At 42.6% G+C, this 19,258-nt stretch overlaps 1 protein-coding gene across 1 annotated transcript; it reads right to left on the minus strand.

Moving 5' to 3' along the window:
* Positions 1 to 2,450: 2,450 nt before the first annotated feature.
* On the minus strand, positions 2,451 to 5,151 carry LOC147420753 (uncharacterized). Its single transcript, XM_086504581.1, has 6 exons — positions 4,826 to 5,151; positions 3,544 to 3,581; positions 3,355 to 3,463; positions 3,189 to 3,212; positions 3,029 to 3,099; positions 2,451 to 2,517 (listed from the first exon to the last, which is right to left on the minus strand). Exons 1-6 carry the CDS (start codon positions 4,982 to 4,984, stop codon positions 2,451 to 2,453), a joined length of 468 nt encoding a protein of 155 aa, XP_086360707.1. The 5' UTR covers positions 4,985 to 5,151.
* Positions 5,152 to 19,258: the final 14,107 nt, after the last annotated feature.

The raw sequence follows: 19,258 nt of genomic DNA on the forward strand, positions 1-19,258 counted from the left end.
GAAGAGAAGATCCCATAAGAATTTCGGAAGCATCAGAAACACTCTGGCAGTTCTAACGAGGACACCTCGTCCTCAGATAGTTTTCATTCAGATGAGTAAATGTTTGGAAATAAGCGAAGACACCGGTACCGTTTGAACCAGTACGATCATCTCGAAGAAAGGCCGAAAGACCAAGGATTTTAAAGAGGGTGGACAAGCACTCAAGTTTGACACGTTTTTAGGCTATAAAGACACCCATGAAGGGCTTCGAAAGTGCCCAGGAGTGCTCAGTCGTGGTGGCGATAGATAGAGCATAGTGTGTGCAAGTGTATGTTCAATACAACAGAGCAAGAAGAGCAGGCAACTGAGAACTCGACTTCTCTCAAGTGTGTAACCCTCGAATATGTAGGGGTCCACACACATGTTTTATTACTTATACATTGGCCTTTAAAATTAGGTCCGTCCACACTGACCGGACACAAAGAATAAGTGTGTATCTAGAGCACGTGGGAATGAGAGGGCCTTTACACCCAACAACCTCCCACTTAAAGGCCCGAAATGGACCGTGAACCAACTCAGACTAGACACAAGCAATGCTCATGTGATGTACAAGCAAGGCTTTTAGTGAGAGCATCTACAGAGTTGTCATGGGTAGTGATTTTAGTCAGATTGACTAAACCATCTTCCAAGCTCTATCTAATAAAGTGATACTACACATCGATGTGTTTAGTACGAGCATCAAACATGGCATTCTTAGCCAGACACAAAGCACTCTAGCTATCGCATGCAAGCGCAAGCGATGGTGTCCATGCAGCAAAATTCATGGGAGGTCTACTTGTTCAATGAGTTAAAGTGGTTACAGCAAGAAGCCAATTTTAAAGTGGATCTCTTCAGCAAAGAAAAAAGGCTTAGTACATTTGAGGCACAAATACAAAGCATGCAGATTCAGCAACAGCTACAGGAGGCAACCAATTAGGAACAACATGAAAAATTACATGACAAAACACACACACACACACATATATATCTATATATATATATATATAGATGAACCCAGGATAAGCCAAGATCTGACAATACTTAATCAAAGGTAAACTCCAACCATGTAGTTATAGAAGTTGCCTGACAATACTTAATCAAAGGTAAACTCCAGCCATGTAACTATAGAAGTTTTGTCTGCACTCATAAAAGAGAAGTCTGAAGAGTTTATAAAACCGTATTGTCTCCCTAAAAAATGGTCAAAAGTAGGACCAGAAGAAGATATACCAAACTACACTGGAGAATTATTTGCTCAAAGACAAATTTTGAGCAATATTGAAGTGACTACAAATTTGGTAGCATATCATCCTTATCCCTTCTTTTCCAGTCGAAGGTGGTTTTCACAACAGTTCTTGATGCAAGATGCCATATTCCAAAACATCAGGAAGGGAACATGTGGTATGACAGACAATCTGGACTCGCCACTTTATCAGGTGAGTCATATCAAAAGAATTAATTTGGCTCATTTGGGCATTTATGGTTTGATGTCCACACTCCTATGCAACCCTACATGTACACCCAGGTTAGGGTGTAGGTTGGTCGTAAGGGACACCAACTATGGAAGGAGAAGGTTAGTAAGCATGTTGTGGACATAGTTACAAGGGAATGGAAACATTTTGAGGAATGAACAATTGTTAGAACCAATGATAAGCTCAAATGGAGCACATCATTGCACAATTGAGTCTATACACATACTTTATGTCTCCCAATAATTTGCTTATAGAACTAATAAAAGAACGAAACTCAAACCACCTCAATGGTGGACGTGATAATGTTTACATGTATTCTACATTAACCTAGTTCACAAGATTTTTATGCATATTTTGTTGTGTCATTTTGGCGAATAACTCCATATAGAAAATGTTTCACTGATCCAAGACATTGCCTTACGATTATGGTCACAAAGACTCCTCAGCTAAAGGCTTGGAGAAGAGTCCAACGTTAGTTCCAACACTTGTCTTCTAAAGGGAATGGCTTGGGTTGTGTACGTGAGCAAGATGTATCGAATTCCCACACAACACGTCACAACGGGCGGTTGCGGCGCCATGTTCAACCAATGTGAGCTAGCCACTTCAAAGGACTCGTTCAGGAATCAGATTAAGGTGTGATCACCATGACTTGGACTCCAGACCCTACGCAGCCCTCCAAATACACCCAAATCAGGGTCGTGGTTGTATGGGATGCCAACTCTTTCCTTAGAAGGCTAGGCCAGTGTGTTGTACGAGCCAGTTAGGCTGAGAGGTGAGTAAATTGTCAGTTCTCTACTCTTGCCTCATGTATGGGTACGTCTTGTGTCATGTCATGTATGCACAATGTGGATCCTAGGGGAGCACATGCTCCAAATTCTTTCAAGTTTTTTCTTTGAATTTTTGCAGATTACATACAGTGGTCATAATACTAAGCTCTCTATATGTGAAGGACTCTCTATTACTTCACATTGCAAGAGATTGTCCTGCATGCTCAAGTAACCTTGGACTCTCATGAGGGGTCATGAAACTCCTATAAACAATTCATAAACAACATCCGAAGCAATTACTCATTTTCAACTTTCTATGACTTGTTCGTCTGATAGGTCATTTTGATCATTCTGAAAGTAAAAATCCCTCCTCTCTTCTCTCTCTCTCTTCTCTCTCTCTCTCTCTCTCTCTCTCTCTCTCTCTCTCTCTCTCTCTCTCTCTCTCTCTCTCTCTCTCTCTCTCTCTCTCTCCTCTTCTCTCTCCCTCTCACTCACTCTCTCTCTCTCTCTCTCTCTCTCTCTCTCTCTCTCTCTCTCTCTCTCTCTCTCTCTCTCTCTCTCTCTCTCTCTCTCTCTCTCTCTCTCTCTCTCTCTCTCTCTCTCTCTCTCTCTCTCTCTCTCTCTCTCTCTCTCTCTCTCTCTCTCTCTCTCTCTCTCTCTCTCTCTCTCTCTCTCTCTCTCTCTCTCTCTCTCTCTCTCTCTCTCTCTCTCTCTCTCTCTCTCTCTCTCTCTCTCTCTCTCTCTCTCTCTCTCTCTCTATCTCTCTCTCTCTCTCTCTTCTGATTTGATTTGATGGCCTTCTGAGCAGAAGCCATTTGCGCATTTTCATGTTGAAGAATCTTAAGCTGCACATACCAACTGCCACATTAATGAAGGAGGAACATCGTGTTTGAAATTGCAAACCCTTACGTAGCAAGTACTATGAGGACCTTACCCTATCGCGTGCTTGCATCAATTCCTACACACAATTGGAAAATGAGAGATTTAACTGAAATGGACACTGTCTGGATTTGCAACAAACTTTCTGGTTCCTAAAACAAATCAACTTAAAAGAATGAACTCTAAACAGTCGATTTCCAAGATCAAGAAAAAAGGCTAACCTTGTATAGATACCCATTATGTCGGATGATGTCCTCGTTTTGCTTGGTTTTCTTGTTAAAGTTGGACCAAAGTTTTTCCATGTTGACTTTTTGGGCCTCAATTAGTTCTCTTCAGTTCAAATGTAAGAAAAACGTACTTGTACAACTTCTTATTTAACTCTCAAGGCAAACAATCTTGCACAAGGATACTCTTTCTGTGCCAGAGCTTTTCGCAAGTTTGCCAATTCCTGAATTGATGGTAAGAACAGAAAAGTAGTAAAAACAAAGACCAATGGAAGATCACGAGTAGGTGCTTGACAAAAGAAATTTTATACTTCTATCTGCTTCAAACACATATCTTCAATTTATAAATTATAATCACAACAAAGACAAATATCACAATAAGGCCTTCAACTTTATTCGACTGTCCAAAGTTGGAACTTGTCACATCATTTCGCAGCTATAAAAGAGTAACCTGAGTTGCCTGCAGTCTTAACACTTGGTCTAGTGAAAAGGTCATCCAAGGTACTTATGAAAGGGTGTTTCCAATGGTACATAAAGGGTACTGCCACAAAATTTACATGTGCACTGCCCTTCAATGCACAATAATGCGTTGGCAAAATAGTATCCGAACCACACAAGTGCATGAACAAGCTAAAAATTTCTAATCAGCAATTTTCCATTGAAAGGATACTAAATGGTGCAATGCATGTACACTTGGACTTTAAAATATACGACACTATAAATACGTTCACTTTTGGATACAATTTTTATTGTTTGTGAATTATGGTGCAATTCTTGTCCAGTAAACAAAGCTCAAGTAGAGGGATCAAAATCTATGAAAAAGGACGTCAAATAAAGGCCCGCCGCCCTAGTATGCTCTAAATGTAAAAAGAGCTCAAAAATCTAATTTTTTAAGAGCAAGCTCTTTACTACTATCACATTTTCAAGTGTAGCTGTTAAAGTGGAAATTCTTATTGTTAAAAATTTCCACTTTAATCTCCAAAAACTTTTTCAGGTGTTGACTACCATCTAAAGCATTAGTTTGCAGACCCGCTTTTAGCTACTCTTCATTTCATCCTTTGCACAAAAGATGTTGAACGGATATACACCTCAAATTGAAACCTTTTGAAGGTGCTGACTACATCTACAGCATTAGTTTGCAGAACCACGCTACTCTTCATTGCATCCTTTGCACAAAAGGTGCTGAACGGTTATGCACCTTAATTTTATTATTTCAGTTAAAACATATTCAACAAATTGCTATTATGATCAATCAGTAAGTAAACTAAAGCACAAAAGTGCATAATGTAAACATGGTCAACCAGGCAATATCACAATATTTATTGCAAGTGGGCGTTCTGTTGCTCAAACATCTCCTACCTTTCTTGCTGCTTTCCAAGCTTCTATGCCCTTGAAACTTTATCATGGCCATCTATGTATGCCCAATGCATAAATGTGAACAAAGACTTTCTGAGCAGAGCGAGCCTACCTTCTGCAGTTCGGTGTCACGTCCTTTGATGGCATGATCGTCTACTCGATGCTTGGAGAAGCTGAGAGGTGCTGTGTTGGTGATATCTGAAAGCCTCGCACGCTGTGGTGTTTTCCGACCTGTAGTCTCTGAACCCATGTGTGAGCCCTTCAAGGGCATGGTGCTATAACGGAGACCTAGGGTTTGCGAAGCTACTGCTCTTTAGAGCTGTTTGAGCTTCCCGCTCCAGATGTTCATGGGGGATCACCTGCATTCAGAGCTGTAGAAATGTCGCTTGCGCGGGCAGTCCATAGAGTAAATTTGAACCGCTTCACTGAGCCGTTTTGAAAGCGCCTTAATGTAGGAACTTTTTTTTTGGCCTGCCCAAAAGGACAGGGCCAAATTGGCCAAGAGCGCCTTCCCATAGGTCGCATCTCTCATAGGGAGGGCCTTCCAAAGGTAGCAAGCCTGTTAGCGAGCGGCATGTCTCCTATCCCATAATTGGGCAATTTTCCACCACCAAGATGCTCAATGCCGGTCATTGTGTGACTGTTCCAGTCCACAAGCAGCTGAAGACACTCAGTTAACAGGCTTTAGCCAATTTCGAAGGTAGTTCAAGCGTCTAGAGGGTGGTTGAACGACTCCCCACATCGGAGTCGAAACTGCTTCTTACCTTTTGGCAACGGCACTTTGAGCTATGTATGGGATGGTTCAAAAAAGCAGAAAGGGCCTTTAACAGTGCTTTGAGCTGGCCTATGAGAAGGCACTCTAAGAGGCCTCTAAATGAACCTTTGGAGGGCCCTCAAAAAGCATCATCTTTGCCCCATGTTCATGCATCTGCAAGAGGAGCCGACGGCTTCCCGATAGAGAGCTATAGCATTTTTTCTGGAGGGTGCTTCAACAACCCCCTACATTGATCAAGGGCCCTTTTGACAAGTTGTAGCCCGTGTTTTCAGCATGAGATTGAAAGGCTAGTCGATTGGCGATTGCACAAGCAACAATGGCCCCTTATTGTTGTATGTCTATGGGGAGGGCTCTAAGAGGCCTCTCCCATAGAGCCCCAACAATGATGAAGGGCCCTTTTTACTACACACAAGGAGCCACCGCTAGCGTCAATCTTCTTCCCAAAGCACGTACTATGCCGCACAAAAGCATGGTTCAATAACCGTTCAATCTCGCCAAAAAGTAGCGGTTTAGTATCAGTTAGCAATTGCAAGAGCATGTACTACGGGGCACAGAAGCTACTAGTTTGAGGGCCTATGAAGGAATGGGTAAAAATGGTTATTGATTGAATGGGGAAAATGATCACTTATTGACACAAGGATAAATAGAGTATGTGTTCCTTCCCAAAGCACCCGGGTGGCCTAGGTGAAGACTTCCCAACTAGAGCATTCAAACTTTTGGCAAAGCCAATAATCAGAGCACTCCAACCACCCCAAGATGATTAGCCTATCCTCCTCTTTGCATAATTCCACTTATAACTCTTCGGTCCCTTCCCCTTCTTCCCAATGACTCTCAACTTATACAATTCATATCACAAGCTTCAAGTAGGTCCTCCCAATTTTGGGAAGGAGGTGAATTAAAGAGAATCTAGAAAGATCCGCCCAAGGCTTAAAGGGAAGCTTTAGGGGAAAAGTCGATAACAGCAAGAATCTTGAGAGATGACAGGTGGAGAGAGAGAGAGAGAGAGAGAGAGAGAGAGAGAGAGAGCAGTCTTCTCATAAAAAGCCACAAATTTTTTTATTTTTGGAGAAATTTACTCACAACCAGGGGTCTTTTTATGAGAGACTTCTCTCTCTCTCTCTCTCTCTCTCTCTCTCTCTCTCTCTCTCTCTCTCTCTCTCTCTCTCTCTCTCTCTCTCTCTCTCTCTCTCTCTGTGTGTGTGTGTGTGTCTCTCTCTCTCTGTCATAATAATCAATATCTAATTCTCCTAAATGATTTTCTCATATTAAACTGATCATTTAATGTGGGGAAGTGCCAGGGGAGAAAAAGCTAGAATATTGGTTAAGCTAGCAGACCGGCCACTATAGGGATCCAAAGGAGGGAAAATAGGGATCTAAAAGGGGGGGCATCTGCAAAAGATCCATGTGCAACAATGGGCTAAAAAGACCCTAAGGTTCAGCCCATTAAGACTTCCAAAATGCTAAGGTTACAAAATTCAAAGGTTGTGTCCAAAGGTCAACCCTAGGGGAATTGGATGCTTTGTGTGTGTACAAAAAAGTCTTTGGCAATCCCTACTTAGGAGGGGGCGAGCCTTTCTTGTAGGGGATGAGAGAGAAAGCCACACACACACACACACACAAGCTCCCTTTACACAAAGGGAATGAGGGACACATGTCAGCTCCCTAGCCCAGATGCCCACAAGGTGTACCCAATTCCTATTGGATGGCCTTGGAGGTGGACCAATGAAAATTAGGCTAGAGTAAATCTAGTTTAATTAATTTAAAAACACTTAATAAAAGAACCAATGAGAATTAAGTCCTCTAGAAGACTATTGGACAGTCTCCCAAGGGGTCCAATGAGCATTCAGCAGCCCAATGGCTTGCCTGATTCCTATTGGCCAGGAGGCAAAGGGGTCCAATGAGAGTTTAGTTGAATTATTAAATTATCTAAAGCTCTCACAAAAGGGGAAAGGGGGACACATGTCAGAAGGCTATCACTTATGTTGCTTAATAGTCATTGGCTTGACCTGGGGAGGTCCAATGAGGGTAGAGGAAGAGCAAATAGCAAGAGGGCTCGCCCAAGAGAGAGAGGGGGCTGATTTTTGCAAGGCATTATCACACACACACTCACACAATCTCATGTGTGAAGAAAATAAGACTATCTCTTCCTAAGCTTTAATGGAGAGCTCATCACCTACTCCAAGCTTGTGAGATAGAAGCCTACATCGACACACTCTTGGCATGTGGATGCAAATCCAACCAAGAGCCAAGCTTCAATGCATGCTCATCTCCTCTACCAAGCTAATTACTAAGCTAAGCTATGCTAATATGAGTGATTATGTGAGAAGATGTACATCTTTCTCGTAAGATACTCCTTCTTCCTCTCAATCTACTCTCATACCCTGCTAGCTCTCACCATCTTCGAAGGTGTGTGAGGTCTTGGGTCTGAGACCGGGGATAATTGATGTTGTGTTTGCTAAGTGTTTTGCTTAGTGCATGAAGCTTTCATCTTCATTGCACTAGCTAGTCTTGAAGGAACACAAAGAATTGTATTGTACAATGTCTCTCTTGATGGGAGAAACCATAATACAAAGCCTTTTGGAGGGGGGACCGGCTCCATGCAAATCTGGTCCTCAACTGTTGTCAATAGCTTAATTTCTCTCTCTTTTGAAAGTATTGTTCATGCTATCTAACTAGGTGTTATGCTTTTTGTTGCTCTCTCCACCCAAGCACTCTTGTAATTCTCATTAGGAATCTATTCTAATGAAATGCCCACTATGTTCATGCTAATTTCCGCTACACACAAGTTTTTAGGCCATTAAATGTTACATTGGTATCAGAGTACAAGGTTTCTCTTTTCTTGCTCAAGAAGGGAGATCCTCAAGCTAGCTATAAATGGTTGGTATTATTAATTGCCTATGAGTAAGTAGAATAGGGATTTTTCAGCCTTGCAGTGCGCCTGCCTTCGTGCAGTTAACGGTGCATCACCGTCGAGAGCTATGGTCTTAATAGTGGAGTCCTACGGGGCTTGCCTATGCCTTAACCACTATTGAGCTATTAGAAGCTTGACACGAGCCGGTGTTGTTTTGGTGTTGAAAGACCCTCTCTTCTATTCCTTGAAATTAATGGTATTCGAGCCACGGGTACAGTAGCTTGAGTGCTTTTTCTAAAGGGGTAAAGAGGAGTAGCAACTAGGGCTTGAAGTGCCAAAGTACACCTAAAAGTTGTTAGAATGGCTGACAATAGTAAAGAGAGTGAAATTAATGTTGATAACTTTGATTTTGCTAATGAGCAAGCTACTAATGATGCTCCGATGCTTGTTAACTATCTTGTTTCTAGGCTTCAACAAGCCATGGGCAATCCATCTCTCCAAAGTGAAGTGCAATGGCAGCTCCGTGCTCATGGGATTCTCCAAGCTCATCACCTTGACAAGAGAACACCTAGGAAGCCTCCTTGTGAGACTCCCAAAAGAGGTCTCTCTCCGATTCGGGAAGAAGAAGAGAATCCATATGAAGGGCTCAAGAATTTACTTCTTGATGATGCATCTCCTTCCCAAAGGAGAACACAAGATCCTCCACCGAAGGAACGAGAAAGAAGTGAGTCTCCCGCCACCTCGGCGGAGATGGCTCCACGAAGACGGCAAGCTAAAGGCTCTCCATCACCACCAAAGCGGAGAAGACCATCACACTCTTCTCCACACCATAATTCAAAGAGGGATGATAAAAAGCAAGAGAAGAAAAAGGCGAGAAAGAGGACACCCTCTTCTCCATCTTCTTCATCCTCTTCCTCTTATGAAAGTGATGGTGAAGATGACGAAGATCAAGACAACAAAAAGGCAAGAAAGAGGTCACCCTCTTCTCCACCTTCTTCAAATTCTTCACCTTCTGAAGAAAGTGATGGTGCAACCTTTGAACCATCAAAAAGAAGAGGCCATAGGAAATCCTATGCCGCATGGAAGAGGTCGTCCAAGTTGAAGAAATTCAAAGAGGGAGGGAAGAGCATCTCTTTCCTTACCTATGATGGTACCTTTGGTGCTACGGACAAAGTATTGGCCTTTATCCAACAATTTGATGCGGCGTTTGGAGATGAGGGCTTCACGGAGTCCTCTAAGCTACACCATGTAGCTATGCACTTTCAAAAGTCTGCCAGACAATGGTGGTCTAGCCTACGAGCCAACGGTGAAGCTCCACGAACATGGAAAGATTTAAGAGCTTCCATTATGAAGCAGTTTTTGGCCACCGATGCCAAAGACAAAGTACTCACCGAATGGCGAAGCTTAAAGCTCTCTCCCTATGAATCCATCCACAAATATGTAGACAAGTTTTGGGACCTACAACTCAAAGCCACTGTCTTCAAAAAGTTGGATTTTGGAGAGCAAAAGCAACAATTTTTTGCGGGCTTAATCGAAGAAATGGCGGAGTATGTCAACTCCCAAAGGCCACGTACCATATCGGCGGTAATACACCATACTATGGTGGCCTCTCGAATCAATTTCCAAACGAGGGCTAAAAGAAATAATAAGCCCACGGAAAACAAGGGTCCAACAAGCCTAAGGGGAAGGACAATGTCCAAAAGTCTCCTAAGGGCAACTCCAACAAAGCTAAAGAGAAGGGAGTTTACAAAGGTAAAAACAAACTCTCTCATGAAGAGCTTGAGCGTTATCGCAAGGATAACCGGTGTTTCAAGTGCGGCAAACAAGGGCATGCGTACCGCGCTTGTCCCCAAAAGAACAACCGCCAAGATCCTCCTAGAGCTTCCTTGGTTGAAATTCAAGAGGAGGAGACTCACCAAAGTCATCACAAAGGATCTCCTCTATGCCATGCTTGGGGAAAGGTAAGAGAACATGATGCTTTTATTCTCTTTGACCCTGGTTCTACTCACAATTTTATATCTATAGAGTTGTCCACCAAGCTAGGCATCCAAGCCTACGAGATAGGAGATGTCCTACCCCCAGACAGTGCTTTCAAGGAGCAAGAAGCTTCAGTCACTCCCTTAATCGGGAAATTGAGGCTTCATGTTCAAAGCTATGTGGACAAAGAGGACTTCTTTATCTCTCCTCTCAAGCATGAGGATGTAATCCTAGGGGCACCATGGTTTGATTGCCTGGCTGCCAATGTTAAATTCCTGAAAGGAGAATCTCCTTTAAGTTCAGGGAAAAAGACATGTACATAGATGCTAAAGAAATGGGTAACACTATCCCCATTGTACATACACCAGCTTTCAACAAGTCAATAAAGAGCTCTATTTCCGTGTACATGATTTTTGTTAAAGATTCTCAAAATGAACCTAATGCTTTAGCAAAAGAAAATAAAAGCAACCAAAAGGAATTAGAGTTATCCAATTTTCTCAAGGGGTTTCAAGATGTTTTTATTGACGACATCCCTTGTGAGCTACCTCCTAAACGAGGTAATGATGACCATGCAATCGAACTTCTTCCAGGAAGCTCACCGCCTAACAAACCTCCTTATAGAGTTTCTCAAGCTCAACAAGAGGAGATTATGCGGCAAGTGCATGATTTAGTTGAGAAGGGCATGGTTAGGCCTAGCTCATCTCCATTTTGCTCACCTGTGCTATTAGTGCAAAAGAAATACCGCACATATCGTATGTGTGTCGACTATAGAGCACTAAATAGGATCACTATCAAGAATAGGTTTCCTTTTCTTGCAAGAGATTCAGTATTTAGGTCACATTAACTCTCAAGATGGCATCCAAATAGATCCATCAAAGTTAGAGGTAATAAAAGGATGGCCTAAACCAAGGAATCTTCATGAACTAAGAAGCTTTATAGGTATGTGTGCATACTATAGACGCTTCATAGAAAAGTTCTCACAAATTGCGGGACCATTACATGACCTAACAAAGAAAAGCGTTAGGTATATATGGTCTGCTAAGGAGAAAAATGCTTTTGAAAAGCTTAAAGAAAATCTTATCTCTCAACCTGTGCTTACACTACCGGATCTCTCAAAACCATTTGAGGTCCAATGTGATGCTTGTGGTGATTGCCTTGGAGCTGTTTTGCTCCAAGAAGGGCACGCCATAGGCTATGAGAGTCGAAGGCTCGACCCTGTTGAGCAAGATTTAGGCATATATGAAAAGGAACTCCTTGCAGTTCTACATGCCTTAGACTCATGGAAGCACTATTTATTGGGGACTCCTTTCATTTTGCGAACGGATCACCAAAGTCTTAAGTACTTCATGACGCAGACCAAGATCTCCAACAAACAAATGAGGTGGGAAAATTTCCTTTCGCAAGTTCATTTTCATATTGCTCACATTGCTGGCAAGCATAATCAAGTAGCTGATGCACTCTCAAGACGGCCGAGAGTGAATGCGGTTTCCATAGCAACTCACAACGATCTATCTTCAATGATAGATGAGTATGCTATTGATCTCGATTTTAGAGATGTGATTTCAGCCCTTGCATTAGGGAAGAAAGAAGAACCATTTACTTTACAAGATGGTTATCTTCTCTACTGCAATAGACTATGTGTTACCAACTCACTACGTGAGAAAGTAATGTATGAATCACATGCTCCACCTTATGCGGGGCATAGAGGGATTCGGTCTACCTTAAAGGGAATTGAAACATATTTCTATTGGCCTACCATGAAAATGAACATACAAGAGTATGTTTCTAAATGTGTGGTATGCCAAAAGACAAAATTTGATAGAGGGAAGCAACTTGGATTGCTTCAACCCTTGCCAATCCCTAATTCACCATGGGAGAGCAGATCCATGGATTTTATCTTTGGATTGCCTAATTCTATCCATGGGAATACGAGAATATGGACGATAGTAGACAGGTTCAGTAAACAAGCTCATTTTATACCTGTCAAAAAGACTATCAAAGCCCATCAAATGGCAACCCTCTTCATTTCACAAATTTTCAAGTACCATGGCTTGCCAATGTCCATAGTGTCGGATAGAGATCCTAGAATGACCAGTAATTTCTGGAAGGGTCTCTTTGAGAATTTAGGGACAAGGCTAAACTTCTCTTCGGCCTATCATCCACAAACAGATGGCCAAAGTGAAATAGATAACCTAACAATTCTCGATCTACTAAAAGCCTATGTAACGGAAGTAGATCAAAGATCCCAATGGGAGAAGTACTTACCCTTAGTGGAGTATGCTTACAATAACACTGTACATACTTCCACGGGAAAATCACCTTTCGAGGTAATAGAGGGAAGATCAAAAAGTCCCTTGCTACTTAAGGTACATGGGAAGATCTTCGTTGCAGATGAGTATAGCCGAGACCTACAAGAATCTTTTCAAAAGATTAAGGATGCTATCTCTATCTCACAGCAAAGGCAAAAGGCTGCTGCTGACAAGCACAGAAGAGCCCAAGCCTTTAAAGAAAATGATTGGGTCTTATTAAAGTTTCCTGAGGCTCAATTAAGGCACACGACGGGCAAGAATCCTACGGGCCACCAAAAGTACTATGCTAAACTAGCAAAAAGGTACTATGGTCCCTTCCAAATTCTTAGGCCAATCAATGAGATGGCCTATCAACTCACGTTGCCCAATCATTGGCTCATACACAATTCTTTCCATGTGAGCCTATTAAAGCCTTACAAAGGAGAGCCACCTCAAGAACCAACCATTGAAGACCCATCGGAGATCGAGGACCAAGAGGAGGTGATGCAGCCCAAGTCCATTCTCCGACATGAAGACAAGGTATTAAGAGTTGGTAAGACTATGCGGCGATATCTTATTAAGTTTAAGAATTATCCTTTTGAAGATGATAGATGGATGCAAGGCATACAATTAAAGGATAACCTAAACCTTGTCAATGCTTACAATGCTTCCCAAGAGTAAGCAAATGTACAAAATCTTAAAAACGAACAAAGTTTTTGTCTTATAAGACTCTCTTTTCTTTATTGTGCACAAAAATGAAGTAGTATGCATGCTTAGATCAAGTTTGCGGAGACGACGTCTCCCAAACACCAAGTAGAGCTTGTCACTCTACCGTGGAAGATTGATAAGGACTAATGTGCAGACATGCTTGCGGCAGCCTCAGGCTCTCAAGCGCCAAATGGACTAGTCATCCATTGTGGAACGATGTCATAGGGTAACACAGGAATTCTCTACCCGCTAAGAAAAGGACTCATGAATATGCTTTATCTTCTCTACACCATAGTCGAGGACGACTATAGTCGAGGAGGACTATAGTCGAGGACGACTACGAAATCATAGTCGAGGACGACTATGATTTCAAGAGAAAGGTAATGTCATAATAATCAATATCTAATTCTCCTAAATGATTTTCTCATATTAAACTGATCATTTAATGTGGGGAAGTGCCAGGGGAGAAAAAGCTAGAATATTGGTTAAGCTAGCAGACCGACACTGTAGGGATCCAAAGGAGGGAAAATAGGGATCCAAAGGGGGGGCCATCTGCAAAAGAGCCATGTGCAACAATGGGCTAAAAAGACCCTAAGGTTTATCCCATTAAAACTTCCAAAATGCTAAGGTTCCAAAATTCAAAGGTTGTGTCCAAAGGTCAACCCTAGGGGAATTGGATGCTTTGTGTGTGTACAAAAAAGTCTTTGGCAATCCCTACTTAGGAGGGGGTGATCCTTTCTTGTAGGGGATGAGAGAGAAAGCCACACACACACACACACACACACACAAGCTCCCTTTACACAAAGGGAATGAGGGACACATGTCAGCTCCCTAGCCCAGATGCCCACAAGGTGTACCCAATTCCTATTGGATGGCCTTGGAGGTGGACCGATGAGAATTAGGCTAGAGTAAATCTAGTTTAATTAATTTAAAAACACTTAATAAAAGAACCAATGAGAATTAAGTCCTCTAGAAGACTATTGGATAGTCTCCCAAGGGGTCCAATGAGCATTCAGCAGCCCAATGGCTTGCTTGATTCCTATTGGCCAGGAGGCAAAGGGGTCCAATGAGAGTTTAGTTGAATTATTAAATTACCTAAAGCTCTCACAAAAGGGGAAAGGGGGACACATGTCAGAAGGCTATCACTTATGCTGCTTAATAGTCATTGGCTTGACCTGGGGAGGTCCAATGAGGGTAGAGGAAGAGCAAATAGCAAGAGGGCTCACCCAAGAGAGAGAGGGGGCTGATTTTTGCAAGGCATTATCACACACACACACTCACACAATCTCATGTGTCTCTTCCTAAGCTTTAATGGAGAGCTCATCACCTACTCCAAGCTTGTGAGATAGAAGCCTACATCGACACACTCTTGGCATGTGGATGCAAATCCAACCAAGAGCCAAGCTTCAATGCATGCTCATCGCCTCTACCAAGCTAATTACTAAGCTAAGCTATGCTAATATGAGTGATTATGTGAGGAGATGTACATCTTTCTCGTAAGATACTCCTTCTTCCTCTCAATCTACTCTCATACCCTGCTAGCTCTCACCATCTTTGAAGGTGTGTGAGGTCTTGGGTCTGAGACCCGGGATAATTGATGTTGTGTTTGCTAAGTGTTTTGCTTAGTGCATGAAGCTTTCATCTTCATTGCACTAGCTAGTCTTGAAGGAACACAAAGAATTGTATTGTACAATGTCTCTCTTGATGGGAGAAACCATAATACAATGCCTTTTGGAGGGGGGACCGGCTCCATGCAAATCCGGTCCTGAACTGTTGTCAATAGCTTAATTTCTCTCTCTTTTGAAAGTATTGTTCATGCTATCTAACTAGGTGTTATGCTTTTTGTTGCTCTCTCCACCCAAGCACTCTTGTAATTCTCATTAGGAATCTATTCTAATGAAATGCCCACTATGTTCATGCTAATTTCCGCTACACACAAGTTTTTAGGCCATTAAATGTTAAACTCTCTCTCTCTCTCTCTCCCCTCACCACACGCGTCTTGCCATCCACACTTGACTTGTCTGTATGTTTTGAGCCTACAAGCGGTGGAAGGGTACTTTACCAGGCATAGCAAGAGCCGTGATGAGGAAGCAGCCTAAACACACAACACCGTATCTGACCTTCAGTGCAATTTTGATGGTGCTAATCTACCCGTGGCAAGGGCAAGAGTGAATGCAAGTTTGTATGCATGGCAAAAAGGGGCTCTTAGAGTTTTGTGTCTCCAGGAGGGCGCTCGCAGTGGAGCAAGGCGAAGGGGCGAGAGAATGGGGTTGGATAGCGAATGTGCAAAGGGACAGGGCAACACCGTTTGCTTTAGAGTTCACTTGCACGAGGGCCAGACGTATATGGAGCAGGAGGAGGTCTGTAGGGGGTGATTATAGTTGAAAAGCGCCACTCGCCTGTTGCGCACAAGATGTCAAGTGCACCCAGAGAGGTCTGGAGGGGGGAATCTTGGGTGGAGCACTGTGCAATGGCGTGGACAAGAGCTATAGTGGACTATTGACAAGCAGGGGGAGCTCGATATTGCAGGAGTGCAGGAGGAAGGGGGTGTGGAGCGTGCAAGGTGCCTCGCTTGCAAAGGGGTGAAATAGAGGGGGAGACCCAGTAGATACTGACCCCTAATTCAATGGAGCTCCCAACCTAGAGGAGCCCCTTTTTCAACAAAAAACAACTCCCTCTAGTGGCCCCTTCTTGAAGTCCACCCTATCCAATTGTAGGATCGACTGTGAAATTCAGGAAGGCAAATGGTAGGTGCTATCATTTAACGAGTGGTGAAAAGCGAGCAAGAGACAAAAGGCGACCAAAAAAAAAAGAGAGAAAGTAGATAATTCCTTGACAATCGAACCTTTGAATTCACTAACATAGCGTCGGGATAATGTAGTAGTGATGAAACTTATACCTCCATCGATTAACAATCAAAACTACAAACCCAAAGGCATGTTTGCTTCAACAATCTTTTTTTCCGCCCCAAACTCACAATAATGAATGTATATATATATTACAAAACCAAAAAGGGTTATATAGGAAGCCATGCTCGTTTCAAGTCATGGCATCAGACAACAACCCTGTTAGAACGAACAAATACATCGACTGACCAAGGGTGCCATCCCAAAACCATCCGACACAAACGAGAACTTACAATCTTGGCGTTGTCACCAAGCAGCAAGCTCTGCCATAGCCCGCCCCTTAACCGCCAAGCTAGAGTCCCGAATGCCAACACCGCCAAGCAGAGAAACAACTTCACTTTTTCTTCTTCTTTCTTTTAATCAAACTGACAGTGCTGGTCGTAGGACTCGCTACACTTACCACATGGCTTATTAGATCTAACTTCTGAACGTGAGCTTCATCTGCAGTGTCAAGATAGGAGGATTCAATGGGTCCTTGAGACTCCATGGCTAATTAGATCTAACTTTTGGACGTGAACTTCCTCTGCATTAGTGTCAAGATGGGAGGATTCAATGGGCCCTTGAAACTCCATGGTTGAGACGACAAGCGGCTGAGGCTTATCTTGGTTCCCAACTATGGGGCTCTCAGGCTTGTCTTGTATGTCCTTTGAAGGGTTCACAGGCTCTTTACTTAACTCACTTTGCTTCACCTCATTGATACCAGCTTCCTCCATAGGCTTGTCGGAGGCCGCAAGAGGCACGGTATCCGTGAAACAAGTCTCCATGTTGTCTTGCCTACCGGATTGCGGACCACCTCGACCTCGGGGCAGTTCTTAGCATAGTGCCCAATTCTTTGACATTTATAGCATGTGTTGGGAAATAAAGCAAAAGACAACTCTTGCCAATAGGCACCAAAATCTCCCATATTGAGATCGAGGTATTTCGGAATGGGCATGCACATGTCCCACAAAATGCAAACTTTCACATCCAATCCCGGCCTAGCACACGACCCATCGTAGCCAGAGAGGAAGGCTCTTAAGCGTGACCCACACTGAACAGAAATTCATAAACTCATCATTTGGACAGAACTCGGGCGACCACAACATTGCATAGGTGAAGTAAGATGCCCCCCAGATACATCCTTTAATAACCAGATCCTTGACACTGTGCTCAAACAAGCACTCTGCCACGTAGAACCCTTTGCCAATTGTTGTGAAATGGCATATAGCATTCATGTTGTTTGTAGCCGCCACCGCCCAATCTCATAAACCCAGGGAAGTAATTCGTCGGTCTCATAAACTATAAGACCGCTGAGTGAGCCGAACACGTCTCTAAGCCTTGCAATGCTAGCTCAGGATGAAGTCAACCTGCATCACAAACCCGTCTTCACCTTTATTTAGACTGGATAAGTTCACCCCGTGCAAAATCTCTACCATTAGGTAGTCCAAACGAGGACGGCTTCATTATCCTTAACGTGGTTTGCTTCAGCAACCTTATTACTGAAGTTAAAAAATGTGCAGTCTAAATGGTTACATGTCAAAGCTAAAGGCATATAAATACAAGAAGCAAATAATATTAACCATCTTAATCCCGATTTAGGTAAAATTAGCATCACATCTTGAATTGCCATAGCATTATTCAAAGATAACTTTTCCAACCTTAACATAAACAACATGATAAAAAAAATTATTTCGAGGCTCGCCATTTTCATGACCACGTATAAATATTTGTGGTGTTTTTTTGGGCTTAAAATAAATCATCAAATAACTCTTAGTTTGTGAGTGATTAAGGCTCCAGCTCCACTCAGCTCTACGAAGAATATTGCAAGTGTGCTCACAACAAATAGGAAGGTATATATATATATATATATATATATATATATATATATATATATATATATATATATAGTCAAAGGAGAAACCAGAATGAGTTTGCCCAATAAAAATGGTGTGCCTTAACTTGTTGGTTGATTTCCCTCTTTCTTTTTTGTATCTTGCAAAACTCACAATTGCGAGTAGATTATATTACCATAACAAAAAAAATTACAAATTCTTGACATGCTCGTGACAAGCCATGATAGCTTCAAAGGGTCATAGTTACATCGGTTGAAAGGGAAGCCAGGGATGAGCCCACACCTTTACCCATGCAAGTCAGTCACCTCGATGCGCAAGGCCCTATTCCACTCATCCCCTTGCTTTCTTGGATTATCTTCGTGAATGTAGCTCTTTCCATGGTATTCTCGAAGATCCGACAGTTCCTTGCCTTCCAAATATGTTTGAAGTAACAAAATCTCATGATTTGCATTGCGATGAGTAGCGCTTGGCTCTTGAACACCTTCCCTCCCAAGAGATCGTTCTTGAAGAATCCTATTTTCCAAGTCTTTTGAACCCATTTGCAAATCTTCCCTACTAAGCCACAAATCTTAGGGTACTCCTTGCACATGCACTACAACATGTTACGCGCTTTTCGACGCGCAATATTTCGACAATCGTACCTTTCCACACGCATTTCGACGGGCATACCCTGTGTCGATATACGCGTCGATACATAATGCCATGCCATACAAAGTGGATCACAATGTTAGTTTCATGGATGTAACCCACAAATAGGTATTAGTGCAACCCACCAATACCTGTTTGTCCACTCATCACATGTGGATGGCAATAGGTTTGGCAAAGCACGAAACCTCTTCTTATTGGGAGAGAGGTAGCTTGCTCTCAATCATTGGTCCACATCAATGCCATGCCATACAAAGTGGATCACAATGTTACTTTCTTGTATGTAATTACGTGTGCAAGATTTTGCATGTAGAAAGGAGATGGTGGGCATCAAACCATGGACAATGCTCAAAATGTTGACCTTGACCTGCTCAATAGTACCCTTGATATCTTTCAAGGCCTTGCTACATTGGAGGTTCTTTCCTTCCTTGTATAATCTCTATAGCCATCCATCATGAGTGCCTTCATTCCAAAGTCAAAATACCAAAAGAGGCGGGTGTGAGGGGTGGGGAGCAATATCTACTATAGTTAGATGATGCCTACTTGGGTGAAAAGCACAATAT

Source organism: Adiantum capillus-veneris, chromosome 28 (assembly GCF_014529385.1).
Source record: "Adiantum capillus-veneris isolate H3 chromosome 28, ASM1452938v2, whole genome shotgun sequence".
NCBI lineage: Eukaryota > Viridiplantae > Streptophyta > Polypodiopsida > Polypodiales > Pteridaceae > Adiantum > Adiantum capillus-veneris.